Consider the following 18320-nt stretch of genomic DNA (forward strand, 5'->3'; position numbering starts at 1 on the left):
ACTAAAGCACTGTAATATAATCATCAAGATTTTCAGTTCTAAAGACCTAAATGCAGATGCCTAAATATGACCCCAGTTATGATTTACGATTCCTAGATTATCTACAGTTTCAAGTTTCCCAGTACATTCAGAAGGCTTTGACAAACATAACTGGTAGCTTAGGTGTCTCAATATGGATTGATAAAGTTTTCTTTTTTGTCCTTCAGAGCTTTGTTTTTAACTGCATGGCCACTTCAACCCATTATTTCCTTCATTGTGCACTCTACCATTCAGTTTCCCCTTTTCATTGTTAAATCAGTATGAACAAAAAAGTTCTCTAGCCAGTGTCTACAATATTCTCCAGTTGCCCTCCCAAATATTAAAGCAAATTTCAGAACTGTTTGAATAAATAGGTGAAATCTTATCTTCCAGAATTAAGGTTGCCATCTATATTAAACTTCCAATTTAATACCAGCATACCAGAGTTTCTCAAATCTCCTTCTTAATCTTGACTAAATATATATCATGGTCATATTTTATTACCTTACTTTTCATCTCTTCCACCAGGTTAATAAATACTGAGTACTAGGCCAAGTCCCAATCAGAGGGTCTCCAGCCCTAAAAAAACAGTAATCCTTGAAAAGAGTAATTCCCTGTGACTGTAAAGGGACTTGAAATCTGCAAATTTGGTTGAATCATCTCCTGGATGCTTTAAACTTCTCACAGAAATGAATCAACTTGTTTGTCTTAAATAACATGCCCAAAGGATTTCAGGTGGCTTGCGCATGTCCTCATTTAGCACTAAGACATATGTTTTCAGACACTGAGTACTTCATCATGTTCTTGGCACGCTGTCCCAGAGAGAGGGAGGTCGTCGTTCTTCTCTGGTACATTATTCACAGGACTGATTATTTCTCTGATGATTTCTGGAAGACTTCTGCAGCTGAGAATACCCTTCTGCAGCTGAGAATACCCTGACTATCATTTTGGGTGGTAAGCAAATAAATAGGGATGGAAAACATGATGATGTACGTACATATGTAATTCACCATGTCTCTTGTGTAACGAGTCATCCTTTGCGAGAATGAATGATGAGGCTTACACAATTGTGCTTGGAAAAAAAGCACTGGGCAAGCCACCCAGTTTTACTGTGCCATGTTCCACCTCCAGTCTTACACTTAGAGACTTTGCAAGCACACCAGCACATGCTGAGTCTTTGGTTTAAATCCTTCAGCACGGGCTGTTCTCAGTGACACTTCACTCCTTTACTTCTATGTCACTTTCAGCTACTTTCTTCAAGTTTGCTCCCCCCTTTTTTTGACTAGATGGCTCCCTTCTTAATGTAAAGAAATTCTGAAGCCCTTTCTGTCATCTCCTAAGGCACACAAAGCACAGTGCTTAGTGCTGATACCCACAATTGCCCCAGTGTTCCAGCAAAGTGCAGGTGCCACGTGTTTCCGCTGCGTGCCAAGCAGACACCAGAATCGGCATCTCCCAACCCATATTCGTGAACTCTCCTGCTGATGTAAAACACAGTCATTATGACTGATGTACCCTATGAAATGAAGGTATCGCAGTGCGCATGTACAGCAAGTTGTATCTTATTTCCAACCAGGCTGCTTCCCTACAGATATAAATAACAGCAACTGCAGTAAATTTCCTTTTCTTGGACCTAAAGAATAAGTGTTTGATTTTTTACCCAGGTTCAAAGAGGCTTAAGGGACCTGCTCCTGTGTTTTTAACCACATCTTGATCATCACAAATGGACAGTCTACAAGTACAGTGGCTTTTTTATTTTAAAAAACCCCTTCAAATTCAAAACTTCAAAATATTTCTTTTCAAGACTGAGAAGATATAATAGAACTCAACATCAGCAAAAAATAAAGTAAGCTTAGTGAATAAAAGAAATCTCTGGTGTTTACCTGAAAAAAAAACCAAATAAATTTTAGCAGAGAACAGAAGATGGCAATACAATTACTTCTTTTCAGGAAGTTGCATCAGCATTCAGTAACTAATGAATAGTATCTTTAATACCTTACTTTTTATATATATATTATATATATAAAATCAGCTTATTTCTATATAGCAGGATTACTGATCTAGCTTTATACCTACTACTGACTAATGGGTAATCAAAAACTGGAAAAAGCATTTCAACCTTTCCTGGCCAATTTGGTTTGTTTGATATGAAAGTTGTTTGTTTAGATGCGTTAGAAACACTGTGAATTTCAGCCAGTGAAGAAGTACTGTTACTTATGACATCTCTCAAAACAATACTAGTTACCAATATATAAGCAACTAAATGCTTTTTAAATTTTTAAGCTTTTAACCCACAGTCATTTCCTCTTAATTTAAAGATACACAGTATAAAAAAATTAATAACAACGTACATTTACGTTAAACATTTGTTTCAAAGCTTCACAAATGTTTATCTGTACATTAATGTTTACTCCCAACTATTGTGAACATCATGTAAATCATCTAGAGAAAGACCACATTAATATAGGCTTTTCACAACACTTTTAAGACAAAAAGACTTCATACTGAAGTTAATATAAGCTTTGCAGTATTACACTAGCAAAGAATATAAATAATAAAATATTTGCAGAACTCCTGCAAGAGCAACACACTTCTGTTTTCTTTTAAATTTTTCAGAATTATCTTCAACTCTAATCACAACCAGACACGGAAGGAGACCTGGCCACAAGTTCATATTTAAGTGTTTGGGTTTACTGTCTAGAAAAAACATTGAAATTTAAAAAAAAAAAAAAAAAGGAAGAAAGACTTTATCCAAGAAGTCCGGACACATAGAAAGACTATTGTCACCCCACTCCCTTCTTAAAAGTAACAGTAAGGTTAGCCAAATAGTCCTGCATCCATGTGCCAACTACAATTTAATCAAAGATAACCTACTACCAGCATATTTCTCTGTTTCACATCACTGCACAGCGTTCTGTGTTTCACTTCCATCTGCTAACTGTTTTATAGCAGTGAAGTACAAAGTAAATGAAGTATCAGACACAAATATGACATGCTTTACAATTTTATTAGGGCTTGAACCATTACCCATCTTACACCACAAGAGACTATTTAGCATGCAGTAGGTTATTCACTGAACAATGAGAGACAGCTGAGACAAAAATACCTTTACTGAAACTTTGTAAACTAACTTAACCTAGGAACTGTTACTTCTGCAAGCATATTAAGTCACAGAATAAAAAAAAACCCTAAAAAATTCAACAAGAGCTTAGGGTAAAACATGGTACTTGATACTTCAGAATCAACTGAAGTCTTTCTTAAAACTTAGATCAAGTGTGAGTAGTCCCAATATTACACTTCTTTTTTTAAGGTAAATTCACATAAGGCAGTAGTCATTAAACAAACAAACAAAAAAACCCCAAACCCAAACCAACCCACAACACTCAGAACAAATCTGAACAACACCTGATTTCCTAAATGAGAACAGCAGAAAGCCATTTACAGTCACCTGCAGGGAATACCTTCCTAAAATATTGAGGGAGAAATTTTGCCTCCAAATAAACTTCTTGCAATAGAGGAAGTACAGGATGCTCTATGAAACTTCTATTTTTTCTTTAATACTATTCTGAGTAATTTCACTTTTGGATTAAAACATCTCTGCTAACCTTTTCTGGTTAAAATTGATTTCATTTCGTTATGAGTGCACTGCACATTATCTATCTCAGTCTCCTTCTCTAAATTAAGCATGTTTCCTTTAAGCAGAGTGCAGGACTTAACTCCCAGGATCACTTCCAAACACATTCCCAAAAGCTGTAGCTGTTGTTGCAGAAGGAGAACCCACTGGGGTTGCGTGTTCCACACCATTCTTTTCATGTCTACAATTAAGATGAAGATTTGGTATTTCAAGATACTTTTTTCAGAAAGGATGTGTAAATGACACAGATGTTCCATCATCGTTTTTTCCTCTCTTCTCTCCTCAGTAAGATGGATTTTAGTGTGTACATTTCCCAGAAAAGACTGCACTTTAAGGGCGTCCTGGTTTCGGCTGGGATAGAATTAATTTTCTTCCTAGTAGCTGGTATAGTGCTGTGTTTTGGATTTAGTAGGAAAATAATGCTGATAACACACTGATGTTTTTAGTTGTTGCTAAGTAGTGTTTATACTAAAAGTCAAGGATTTTTCAGCTTCTCATGCCCAGCCAGCAAGAAGGCTGGAGGGGCACAAGAAGTTGGGAGGGGACACAGCCAGGACAGCAGACCCAAACTGGCCAAAGGGATATTCCATACCATATGACATCATGCCCAGTATATAAACTGAGGGGAGTTGGCTGGGAGGGGTGGATCACTGCTCGGGAACTAACTGGGCATCAATCAGCGGGTGGTGAGCAATTGCATTGTGCACCACTTGGTTTGTATATTCTAATTCTTTTAGTATTATTATTGTCATTTTAATATTATTATTATCATTATTAGTATTTTCTTCCTTTCTGTCCTATTAAACTGTCTTTATCTCAACCCATAAATTTTTGGGGTTTTTTTTCGATTCTCTCCCCCATCCCACCAGGTGGGGGGAATGAGCGAGTGTGGTGCTTAGTTGCCGGCTGGGGTTAGACCATGACAAAGGGTCAAACTGATACTTTGCCATTAAAGATATACAAACCAGTGCACAAATAACAGTTAGATGTGAAGTGGTATTTTCCCCAAGTCATACAGGAACATAACCTACTGGAAGACAATTTAAGAGAGAGGAGAAAGGAAAGGTGAGAGACAAAGAAAAGAAACTGGTACATTGTTTAAAAAAAAACAAAACCAAGAATTGACTCAATCAGCTCAGCAGCTTCAAGATCGACAGAGCTGGATAAGAACAAGCTACCTACAGCTGCCTTTATCGCTTTAGACTTTTCTTCTTCCTCATGAAATACACTGCACTGCTCCACCAGTTAAGAGTTCCTTCACTTTTAAACTCATTGGTATCGAAGAGTCACAGTCTGTGTCTGGACCTGGCACAATACCTCTTTTTCAGTCTTCAAGCTCTTGCCCAAATAAAACAAATGCAGTTAACAACAGTAAGCTTAAGTAACTGCGCTTAAGAAGTCCTCTCATATTTATATATTTCCAGTGTTTGAGCAAAAGTCCAACAAGGAGGATTAAAATTTATTATTTGCTAGCACAATATTTCAACATTTGGGACACAGCAGTTTCCAGTTCTCTTTTCAACTGCAGAAACAATAGCACTCACTAAGAACACATTTCATGGATGCCTGTAGACACTAGCAAGCCTTTTGCCACATTCAACATGCTGTTTTGCAGCAAAGTCTTTTTTTTTTTTCAGCCTTTATTTCAACTTTTCCTGTGTTTCTTTCATTTGCAATAGTCTAATAGTGGATCTGTGACCTAAATCCCTCCAAAGTTCAGGATTAAATGTGTCTGCAAGCTGAACATGAATCAGCCGTATACCGTTGCAGCAATGGAAGCAAACCATGTACTAGGTAGCATCAGCACAAATGCAGCCGGCAGGCAGAGGGAAGGGGTTATAACCCTCTATTTAGTACTTGTGAGACAGCATCTGGAGTACGAAGTTTTGGGCTCCACAGTACAAGACACACTACAGTGGGTCCAGAGAAGGGTCACTACAATGGTTTAGGGGGCTAGAGAACATGATGCACAAGTAATGGCTGAAGGAGATGGGTTCGTTTAGTCTCAAGAAATGAAAGCAGAGAGGGGAGCTACTTACTGTCTTCAAGGACATAATGAGTGATTACAGAGAAGACTGAATCAGACTTCTTGGAGGTGCACAGTAAGAGGACAAGAAGCAATGGTCACACACTGCAGCAAGTAAAAAAATCAAACTGTACATAAAGGAGAACATTTTCTCCACAAAAGTGGTTAAGACTGGTGCAGGGTACCCAGACAGGCTGTGGAATTGCCATCCTTGGACATATGCAAAATTGAGCTGAACAAGGTCCAACATATCTAGTTTAACTCTTAAGCTGTCCTTGGTTTGAGCAGGGGATTGGACTAGATGACCTCCAGAGATCCCTTCCAACCCAAAATTATTCTACAATTCATCCATATTTGTTGATACCACTCATTCTGTGCTAAGCTGTAGGCAGTCATCAAAAAGGGCAAATTTCCTGCCAAGGCTTTTCATTCAACTTTGTATTACAGAACTCTTTCTCTGGGATGCACTTGATAAGAAAGGATGCATATCTATGCTCTCAAAAAGAGCCTTCTGCCTTATCTTCTTTACCACCAAGCTTCTGCCACACTGTTGCCTCCAGACTAACAGCCATTTCCACACCCAGTAAGCACTCCATTCACTGTTCAACCTGCAAAGGATTCACACCAAGAGCGTAAGTACTTGCTCCTCATAAATCACGTTTCTTTCAACTATAAGAACCCGTATGTGCTAGACTGAAGAAGAAGGGATGGAGATAGATTACAAAATATGCACATAGACATCACACCTCACATAGTTCCAGTTATTCTAAGGTATGTTTGTTTTCTCTTTTGAGCAATTGTTTTGTATCAGCAGGTGAGACTGAAAAAATGAACTGGCACACCACTTTCCTGAATTCAGCATCCAACTTCAAAAAAGCATAATGATTAGTGCAAAGATGGCTCCTCAGCTGGGGATGCTTTGTGGTGGGTTGACCCTGGCTGGATGCCAGGTGCTCACCAAGCTGCTCTATCACTGCCCCTCCTCAACTGGACAGGGGAGAGAAAATATAACGAAAGGCTCGTGGGTCGAGGTAAGGACAGGGAGATCACTCACCAATTACTGTCACGGGCAAAACAGACTCGACTTGGGGAAATTAGCTTAATTTATTACCAAACAAATCAGAGTAGAGTAATGAGAAATAAAAACTAAACCTTAAAAACACCTTCCCCCCACCCTTCACTTCTTCCTGGGCTTAACTTTACTCCCGATTTTCTCTACCTCCTCCCCCCGCAGCGGCACATGGGGACAGGGAATGGGGGTTGCAGTCAGTTCATCACATGTTGTCTCTGCTGCTCCTTCCTCCTCAGGGGGAAGGCTCCTCACACTCTTCCCCTGCTCCAGCATGGGGTCCCTCCCACAGGCTGCAGTTCTCCACAAACTGCTCCAGTGTGGGTCCCTTCCACGGGGTGCAGTCCTTCAGGAACAGACTGCTCCAGCGTGGGTCCCCCGTGGGGTCACAAGTCCTGCCAGCAAACCTGCTCCAGCGTGGGCTCCTGTCTCTCCACGGGTCCACAGGTCCTGCCAGGAGCCTGCTCCAGCGTGGGCTTCCCACAGGGTCACAGCCTCCTTTGGGCATCCACCTGCTCTGGCATGGGGTCCTCCACGGGCTGCAGGTGGATATCTGCTCCACCGTGGACCTCCATGGGCTGCAGGGGGACAGCCTGCCTCACCATGGTCTTCACCACGGGCTGCAGGGGAATCTCTGCTCCGGCGCCTGGAGCACCTCCTCCCCCTCCTTCTTCACTGACCTTGGTGTCTGCAGAGTTGTTCCTCTCACATATTCTTACTTCTCTCTCCAGCTGCAATTGCTGCTGTGCGGGTTTTTTTCCCCCTTCTTAAATATGTTATCCCAGAGGCGCTACCACCATTGCTGATGGGCTCGGCCTTGGCCAGTGGCGGGTCTGTATTGGAGCCGGCTGGCATTGGCTCTGTCGGACACAGGGGAAGCTTCTAGCAGCTTCTCACAGAATCCACCCCTGTAGCCCCCCTGCTACCAAAACCTTGCCATGCAAACCCAATACATGCTTCTAAGTGACACCACACACAAATGCAGTGTCACTTACTGATGAAAAACAAACTTCTGCTCCTGAACATCTCTCCATCTCAGCTATTTTGTCACATCTCCTGAAAAACAGAGAACTTTGTTGGCAGGAATGTCAGGATCCTTCATCCTTTCTGTTACATCTAATGAGTTACAGAGATGACCTGAAAAGTTTAGTTGGTTAAGAGAAACAGCAGAAGGCTACATACTCTTTGCACATCTGGAGCTTGGAGCAACAGCTCTGTCCCAGACTGGCAAAACCAGATGACTATCAGAAGATGGGATCTATTTAGTTAGGTGAACACTCTGACCATACTCAACAGGGTTGAAATCCTGAACTTCATCCTGGTGTAACACTATGAGGTGAAACAGCCATAATATCAATTTCTTCCTACGGTTCTCAATGTGGTAATGACTATTCAGAAAGACCACCTTCATCAAGAGTTATCAGGGAAAGCCTAACCCCACTATACTATACAGAGTGTTCCCCGGGAATGCAAAGGCCTATACAGAAGTCCCCCAAATAGGGATGTATCCAAAACTTTCAGAAACACTTCAAACTCTTCAAAAACATTTAGCACTCTGAGAAGCAAAAAGCCTTCCTGCCTCTGGGGGTGAGTGATGCAACAAAACATCTGCTATATTGACCATCACTGAGATTGGGAACATTTGCTTCAGGTCAAGACTACGTTTTTAGTTGCACTACAGGGAGAAATCAGGAACTCAGTATTGCAACAGGCTGGAAAAAACAAATCCGCTTGGCTAGATAGTCCCACACTGCAGGACTTCTGTTACTTTTGATGAGACAAAGAGCAGACTAATTTAACTCAGGAACCGCCTGCTCAGGATCCAGGCTGCACAATGGAAGGAGTTCGGGTCTGAGACAAGCAGTGTCCCCTCTCCTTGGAAAAATGCCCTGAGAACACCAGTGAGCCCTTGGAGCAGCACTGTGAGACCCACTGTCAGGAATTCGGGACTCCTTGGGCTAAGCCAGGCCTGTCTCAGTCAAGTTGGTATGGGAAGCCTCCCGCTTCATGCAGATGCCTGGAGGGAGACTTTGGCTGCTGCCTCACTGATTCTGCAGCTTGCTCTCCCGACGGGTTTGGAGACCAGGTGAAGAGGCAACAGAGAAATGTACATAAACATCCCAAGAACCACTGTGCTGGTTTTGGCTGGGGTAGAGTTAATTTTCTTTAGAGTAGCTAGTATGGGGCTATGGTTTGGATCTGTGCTGGAAACAGTGTTGATAATTCAGGGATGTTTTAGTTGTTGCTGAGCAGTGCTTACACAGAGTCAAGGCCTTTTCTGCTCCTCACGCCACCCCACCAGCGAGGAGGCTGGGGGTGCACAAGAAGTTAGGAGGGGACACAGCCGGGACAGCTGACCCCAACTGACCAAAGGGATATTCCATACCATATGACATCGTGCTCAGCATATAAGGGTGGGGGAAGAAGAAGGAGGGGGGGACATTCAGAGTTATGGCATTTGTCTTCCCAAGTAACTGATGGAGCCCTGCTTTCCTGGAGATGGCTGAACACCTGCCTGCCGATGGGAAGTGGTGAATGAATTCCTTGTTTTGCTTTGCTTGCGTGCATGGCTTTTGCTTTACCTATTAAACTGTCTTTATCTCAACCCACCAGTTTTCTCACTTTTACTCTTCCGATTCTCTCCCCCATCCCACCGGGGGGAAGTGAGCGAGCGGCTGTGTGGTGCTTAGTTGCCAGCTGGGGTTAAACCACAACAACCTGTCTACAATACGATCTCCTCTCTGCAAAACAGGGGGCCATAGTGTCTCCCAAGCCCAGCTGTTATCCAAGCACCCATCACTTACCCAGAGACATGCTGCAGAAGGGATTCAAACACCCCGCAGACCACTTTGAGACCTGCAATGCTGATCTGCCTTCTCCTCCTTTGTAAGGACCTCAAACCCAGACTGACATTGTCTCGCTACTTGTCTCTATCACAGAATTGTCCTAATAGTTGGCCAGGGTGGATTTAGATATCTGAGATCAGACTTGATTTATCTGGAAAGATACGTATGTACTTATCTACTTTATTACAGCTCATTTTCTTTTATCCCTAAAGTTTATTCCAGGAATTGATGGTATTGAATCTTGAATATTTTTACATTGATGTTGTCAAGAATAAATAGCATGTTAAACACCATTACAGTCGAATGCAACTTTTCATTAAAAAAAAAAATTATATTCTTTATATTCTTTATGTTTTTAGATAAGGTATTCATCTATGTTTCCCTGTCCATTTTAAGGTACTTTTCTAACTCAAAATGTTATTTCATATCTCCAGGCTAAAATTTCAGGATCTTCCCATTTCTACCCAAACAAATTTTAGAGTTCAATTCAACTCATGCAAACCAGCCCATCTGAAAAAGTTACAGTACTCCTCTTTACTTCACAAAGCCTGAGGCTTTGCTAATTTGGTAGTGAGCTTGATTTTTAAAACTGTATTTGTACAGTTCAAATGGAAAGAAACCAAAAGGCTTTTCTTCTGCTAACAAGAGCTCGTGTAACAGCACACTGCACTTTGTTTCTGTTACTATACCAGTGTTTCGACTTTCATCAGTCTCCATGCCAGTAAAAAGACACAATAAAGGAATTCAGACTCGATCAAGGTTTACTGTGCTCTTTTCAAACAGAAGAGCAAGGGTGTTTCTAAAGCCACAAAAGAACATTTGTAGCAAAGTTTTCACCACTGCCAAATACTATGCTAATAGCAAAGCTTTCAACAAGAGATTCATGGGCTGACATGTTCAGAAGATGATTAAGATATGCATCAGACCTATGAAGAATGGAACGGGAAGTAGAGGAATGGAAAACACTGCAACCTTTCCGCTGTACTGTAAGTCAGGTTGCTGCCTCAGAGCAGAACTCCTTACAGTCACTTACTTTAAGAGCTGAGCAGAAGTAATCCCTTTCCAGTATTTACAATCTCACTTGAATTTAGCACAATGCTATAAATCTCACCAAAAAGCTGTTCTGATGATCTTCTAAACCGTCTTCCAAAGAGCTTTTCAAAAGGAAACTTAATTCTTTAAATAAAATAAATGTCTTTAAATGCCAGGATTTTTATTATGTCAAAATAATTTACACCTACACATTTATACCTATGCAATGGGATATCTGACCAGAACTTGGCAAGTATTTATCTTCCCCAGGTATTAATCAGCATTCACTTGGGTATCGAAAACACAAATGCAACTACCTCAGAGGCAAAATGGAGCTGATGTAGTTCTTAAAAAGCGTTGTTTGTTGGTTTTTGTGTTTTTTTTTTAAAGTGTGTGTGTATATATACATAGATATGGAATATTTTAATGCCTCTATTTAAATGGACATCTAGCAAAAGACAGCTCCACCTGTTTACATGCAAACACACACTGTTTTGGGAAATGTATCTAGCTGAAAGGGTTAAGGCAAAACTTAGATGTAACTACTATGTTAGTAACATGGTTTCAGTGCATTTATATCATCCTGTAAAGAAGGGGCTCAATGTCAGCATGCCCACAGTAAGCAATACCTAACAAATACTCCCCAAAAGTCAATACTGGCAGCATTACTAAACTCCACAGGAAATTACTTCTTCAAAACCCATATACCCGTGTTATATATTTATGGATGGAACGGATTAAACAGTTAGTAAACTGGATGTAGCACGTGTAAAGCCTTTATGCTGGCTGGAATTCTGCACAGTGCTTTGCCTGCCTTCTCCAGGGCAGACCTCAGAAAATCAAATATACTACATAGCTATACAGCTCAGGTTTTGTTCTGTAAGGAAAGGGCAAAGTAGCTCCATAGTTTTGTGTTCTAGTTGGTTTTATGGACCATCACTTCGCACTTTGCCTCCCTCTGTGATGCGGTTTCCCAAGACTTACAATTCTTCTTTAAAAAAGAAACAGGATTTTAAAATGCTTGCAATGAACAGTTCTGGACAGCTTACTAGTCTGTGTCACTTGCTGAAGTTTGTAACAACAACGGAGTTCTTTCACTCACAAAGTGAAATGACAGATAAAATACGCATTTTCCTTGGACATAAATGGAAGGGGAAAAAAAAGCATATCTTCCTTTAAGACAGTATAAGACCACTTAATGGCCCACCTGAAAACCTGACTATGAGATGGCTACAGAAAAAGGAGAGAATCCTGCTCTATTTACAAATGTCACGGAGATGGTCTTAAATTTGAAACTGGGCTTGCTCCAAGAGTCCATCCACCAAAACTTTCAACAAAATGTTGCCAGCTCATCTGCAGCTACCTTCTTTCTACACTGATCCCTTCTGTCAATAGGACTTCCAGACATCCCCACTACCACTTCCCTTGATACAACTAATAAAATGAATATGCCAATCAAGAACACCTGAAAGCAGCACTCCAATCTACTCAGCTCAAAAAATGTGGCCAAAATTGTTGATTTCCTTTATTTCTCTTTCTTCTTCTTCTTCCTCAGAACTCCTCTCCTCTCTCCACTCCTGCTGATTTCAATGGGAGAAGATGGAGCTCCCAGTGGCCTGCAGAGATTTGGGGGTGTGGGGAGAAGACGTGTCCCTTTCTACAGTTCTCCCACTCTCCTTCCCTCTCAGGAGGAGGGGGACACATTCAGAAGATATTAGAAAGCAAAAGCTTGAGCTGCGTGTCCTCCCACAACTGTCAGAGTTCCTGCCACACGCAGCCAGGCAGAGAAAGAGGAAAGCCAGGTGTCAGGCACATTGCTTGCAGTGGGCAAGCACACGCACACCTCAGAGCAACGAGCAGCCTTTCAAAGCCCAGAAAACAACAGAATTTCTTTTCCTTGCACTGAAAATACGGAAACAGGATGGGATCAATTTTCTCATCGCTGCACAGGGCTCCCGTGCTGCCAGTGTCACATGTGATGCAGTTTTTCAGGCAGGTGGCCACTGCAGGAGGGCTCGGCTACACCAAATAGAATTCAAAGCTTTGCTTTCAAATGTAATTCACTCCTTATTTCCAGGGGGGGAAAAAGCAAAAAAGTAGCAGTAAGGAAAATACTCTTACCATCTGACACAGCTGGTCTTAGTAAAGAGAGTAAGAAGCAACTTTCATGCTAGAAAAACTCTCTGACATTTAATATTAGGGCCATAAAAAACCGAGAAAATACCCTAAGTGTTGGGAAAACCAGTGTGCAATCCACCAAGATCTTCCGATACAGGCAGAATGTGAGGTAAAATCATAAAAACTCAAGTCTAAGCACAGAGCAGAGTGAAAGCATTTCCCTTCTCTCCAGCCAGTGTTGCCTCATATCACAGCCACAGTGGAAGAAGCCTTTCGACTAAAGACAGCAATCGGCACCAGAACAGGCCACTAGAATCTTTCCTTCTCAGCAAAAGCAGCAATTGATAACACAATTTCCAGCTTCCCTACAGAGAATTAAGATGTTCTGTAGCACGATGAATGAGCAATGAATGCTGTAAAGATGCAGATCTGTTCTAAAAAGTCATTAATAAATACGTGTCATTGTCACGTGTCACGTGACATCTGGGCGTGAGTTTCAGGCTTTCTGCATTTATGCTCAACAAGAAGTTTTGATTTTGGTGACTGTAGCGCCCTCCTTTCCTTGTTTCTCATTTTATCTCTGATGATCATTTACAAGACTGCCTTGAATTTTGTTTCACCCTTTGAAGTTCAACTACAAAGTTAACAACTGATTATAATTCTAGTGCAAGATAAATATACAATTCACAAAATAAATAACAAAGTTCCATAAACATTAGTAAATTACAGCTACACTTCAACAAAAAACAAGTCTCAAGAACTATAGTGTCAGAAATTCATTTCACCATCAACTCTTAAATGTTTCTATATAGCACTATATTGGGCCCAGGTATGTCAGACGTTTAGGCTGCCATCAGTAAGTGTCAGCTAATATGATTAAGAACCAGGTTATTGCAGCCTTCACTGGATACCACAGGAAGGGGACACAGAGGAAAGGGTGGCTGATCTAATCATTCACACAAAGCAGCAAAGGTGGTAGATGGATCGTTACCTCTCAAAGATGGGAAGTAATTTTAAAACAAAGCTGAATTTCAACATTAATAATCTTTTTTAAGGCATATGTAATAGAAAAACAGTGGGGGCTTCTTAATGTTATTATGGTGAATACTCACACACACATTATCAGTGAAAGCTTAAACAAGATTTTATTTACTGTGCCTTATCTCCTTCAGACAAATTTGTAATAGCCCTCTCAGCTGCTCCTTTTCCACTTCTTTAAAACAGCTTTCAGCATTACTGTTGCAGAGATCTAGTATTTCTGATTAATAATCTACTAAATGCATGCTCTAGATATTTGTAAAGACCGTACAATATAGGAAATGTTATAGTTGTTAAGAGTTCATGAGTTGGCTGTACATCTAATTCTTCTACAATATCTTGGCAGTTTCCTCTGGAGTCTCAGATAAAAGCCTATTACTCTTATTCCATGAGGAACTTTCTCTCTTGATGAAAAGTTCAACATAAAATAGTCTTAGAGTACATAAAACGCAAAAAATTATTGTGGTATAGAGAAATACCAGTTTTTATAAGCCTAACATTATATCAATTTCTGCATTCACTGAGTATGGTACATAGTGAGAATGAGGTTCTAAAAAAACTACTGAAAGTCATTATGCTATAATCTGTATCTCTAATATTTTGAAGAATTCAGGTTTAAAGAGTGCCCAGACATGGTCTTCAGCTTAAACTCTCTTGAGCCAGGTAGCCTTACTTCACATAAATGTCACTACCTATGTAATGTAATCACTACCTGTATAATGTAATCATATACAAGATCTGTACAACTTCCATCAGATCAGCTGCTATTTACAATGCCTGCTTTCAGGACACAAATCCTGCTGACTTTTTAAGAATACCCAAATTCTCATGCTTTGCAGAATAAAGACAAGCAGCACTGCTAACCATTTGCATGCCTTTGAAACCCTCTTTCATAGAACTCCATTGCTTCACCACTGCTCTCAATCTTTTTAAGGTTGTTGTATTTAAAAGAAAACACTTGCCTCTCACATATATCAGAAAGATCCTACAGTAGCCACGATGCTCACCTGAAATGTGTTGACAACGATGGGAATGAACCAAGGATGGGGTGAGTTTTCCCCAAAAGGGTTAAGTGGAAGAAGAGGAGCTGACATCATCTTTCACATTACCACTATGCAGGGAAGGGTATGTCACACTACTCACCCATGCTCATCTTAATAGGTAAATTTTCTCTGCTCGCAGCCTCCACAAGGTGTCTCCTAGCCTCCATCACAGCTTCCTTTTGTTTGAGGTTCATGAAGGATTCCCAGAGAGCTTTGGCAGCTGGATCACTATAAGAAAATGACAGGATTACATTAAACATTGCTTGAATAATGGAGTAAGCTTAAGACAACATTTATATTTTAAGATGAGTGCTTCTACTTAGTAACTCCTCTGAGGTGAGCAGGATACAAGCAAAAATAAAGTGATATAAAAGCTTGATTCTTCTTAGCGGAACAGTTGCTACAGTTTAAAAAAAAAAAAATCTAGAATTTTTTGCTACCAATTATAAAGCATTAGAATTCATATATAATAAATAAGCATGTCAGCCTCAAAGTAACCACTACTGCTCAACCATGGGAATATCAGAAACAGTCCAAACTTCTTCCGTTACCAAAAAACTATGGAAAGGATGGGCTCTAACTTCCCCATGAGAGTTTAAATCCCAAAGCCAATACTTCCAATGCTGAAGGCTGTTGGTACGATTTGATGAACTACTGTCACTTTGGGTTTCATGGATTCTCCTTACATGAAAAGAATAATCCATAGCAGAATGCAACTGTCCTTATGTTTCTGTGTTTACAGATTTCCTTTTTATTGTTGCTGTTGCTAAGCTTAAATTAGGAATTTGTGTGGCTCATCTGCACTCAGTTCCCTGTCAGTCTTCTGTCTCCTCCAGGACACTGCATTTGTTGCTGTTGTGAATGAATTCAGTGTTTTCTCGGTGGGGGGGTAGGAGAAGGAAGGAAAGACCCTCGCCTGGGGCTAAAGCCAGACATTGGGATTAACTGTGTTGGATTTTTATTTGTTTTCTTTTTTCAAGAAAAAGCTTCCCTCTGGTTTTTCCTCAGGAGACATTTAACTCCTAAATATGTTTTGATGTCATTTACAACATGCTTATAAACATGCCAAAACTGTGAAGCTTTGTTTCACAGAAAATAAAAAAACCCAACAATTCATTTGATACCCATTACAGAGCAGCTGTGCTTACGCTCTGCTGCAACGGCAGGGCTGTATTTAGCAAATCTGTGCTATCTCCCAAACCAGGTAAGAGGATCGCCAAGCCCCACTCCTGTCATCCCAGGAACCCACATCCTCTGTCAAAGCCTGAGTGGGTGGAAGGACCGTGGGAAGAAGGTCGAGTTACCCTTCTTCTGAACAAACCACAAATGAATAGGAAGAGCAAATTTAATCATTTTCATTGCCATGCTTTAAGAAAGGAAAAGTCAGAAGACCTGACACAGTCTTTCCATTTCTCTTTCACATAGTGCAACTTGACCTTCCTCCAGTGACAGAGGCAGGAGGCAGCACATCCCAAGCAGCCAGGGCATCTGCAGCAGCTCCCTCTACTCCATCGTCAAGTGTGATCTGAGCACTGATGCTGCGCACTGTTCATGGGCAGCAGCTCCAAGGAGATTCCTCACAAGAAAAAGCATGCCAGTTTATAATGTACTACAGTGCAAGAAATAAGAAAGAGATTTCCAAAGCAACTATATGCTTCAACACAATCTCCCTTAAGTAATGGATTCTTGGGTATGCTATTTTTACAGACTATCTACTCAATTATATCTACTCAATTCAGTCCTACCCACCCAGCATCCCTTTTAAATGCAGCCTGTTGATCCTGTTCACATCACATTCACTGGGTATGTCTCACTGTCATTTACAATTGTGCCTGAGGTTTGGATTGCAAGAGGCCACCGCTTCGCCTGTTAACTAATCCCTTCCTGAACATGCAGTTCCAAATACAAATCTATAGAGATCAGGAATCAGGCCTTAACCAGCAAGAAGCTAGTTTTAAAAATACTTTTTTTCCTATTTGGAAGAAAAGTCAACCTTCTGTTTTCGAAGATTTTAACCTATTCTCATTTTCCCAATTCTCTTCATCACCATAAATATAAACAGAGTCTCACATAAACACAGACATCAGGAGCTAAGACTTTAAAACAAAGGAAAACAAACAACATAAGGAAGCTAAAATAAAAGTCTCCCAAATTTTGCACAGGTTTTTGTAGTCTCATCTTTCTCACTCCTATACTTCATAAAGATATTTAGCAAATAGTAAAGTGTGGAAAATTCATCCCAAAAGCATCTATAGACCTCAGTAAAAGTCAGAATGTACGCGATAAGGTTGCACCATTTTTCTACCTGTTGTCCTTGCTTGCTGCTCTCCCTTTCCACACCACATGTTGATCAGTCCTGTCAATTTAGATTGCAAGGTCTTTGAAAACAACATATACTATACTTGTATAATCACTACTACAAGTCCCTGCTTCAGCTTGTACTTCTACTTGCTCCTAGTTTAAACAATAAGAACCCTCCAAAATAACAGACTAATTATTTTAAACGGGGAAAAAAAAAAAAGTAAGAATGAGTCATACTAATGCACTAAAACAAAATGGCAGGGGAGGGACGTTGCTTTTTGCTTTGTAAACACTTTCTTCCTTCTGTAGCCACAGTAGGTTTTCTTTAATCCCAAGGACCTAAGTTTGCATGATCCCTGAGGGTTGCTTTAGCACACCAAAAATAGCAAAAAGCAAAACAACTGTGGTACAGCCTAAAAGCAGATGGGGGTCAACCACACTCTTGTATGCTTGGATCTCTGTGTAATCCACTGAGTTTCTGTAGACATTTTTCTTCCCACTGCTTTGCAGAATACCTAGTGGTTTAGGTATCATACATAGAACAATATATAAACAGGATGAGATCAATATATATTCATATCTCACATACATAGCCAACTGACTAGGTCAATCTACACAAAGCAATGGTTTCTGTGTTCAGTCATTTTTTTGGAAATACAATAGGGAAAAAGAGCAACAAAAGTACTTGTGTGTTTTCTGCTGAAAACACTTTTCCCGCTCCCCCTCTATTACACCTTCAGAGAAGGGCTTTTGCTTTGAACAACTGCCCATCCTTTAACTTCATCAATGACAAGACAGGAACGGCTGCTGGGAATGAGTCAGTGGGATGCAGTACAGGCCTCTGGTGTTGCCTCTCGCCTGATCTGAGAAGTTACCACATTTTCCTTTTAGAGATTTCTAACACTCGGAAACAATATTATCTTATCTTCCCCTTTTGGTGAGACATTTGTCTGTGACTGCCTTCCAGCTCTTGTCATGGTGCCTTTCCCCTCCTCTTTTTCCCATCTGCGGTTCCTCTGCTTTAGTCCAAATGCCCTAATCCGATGACACTGGCACTGTAATCAGTGATTTGTATGGGATCCAGTGCCCCAATTCAAATTTCTCCTTCCTCTTGCATTCCTTGACTTCCCAAGGATTATTTATTGATCTTACATGTTATCTAGTAAACTGCTGCACTCTGAAAGTAGTTTTCTGA

At 40.6% G+C, this 18320-nt stretch overlaps 1 protein-coding gene across 2 annotated transcripts in view; it reads right to left on the reverse strand.

Annotated features, from left to right (window-relative positions):
- SCFD2 (sec1 family domain containing 2) overlaps positions 1-18320 on the reverse strand; it is a 212965-nt gene that overhangs the window by 161372 nt on the left and 33273 nt on the right. For both annotated transcript variants that reach the window (XM_050895668.1, XM_050895667.1), the window contains exon 3: positions 14925-15052. In XM_050895668.1, the coding sequence (XP_050751625.1) occupies positions 14925-15052 (128 nt within the window). The remainder of the gene's footprint in view (positions 1-14924; positions 15053-18320) is intronic.

This window comes from Gymnogyps californianus, chromosome 4, assembly GCF_018139145.2.
Source record: "Gymnogyps californianus isolate 813 chromosome 4, ASM1813914v2, whole genome shotgun sequence".
NCBI lineage: Eukaryota > Metazoa > Chordata > Aves > Accipitriformes > Cathartidae > Gymnogyps > Gymnogyps californianus.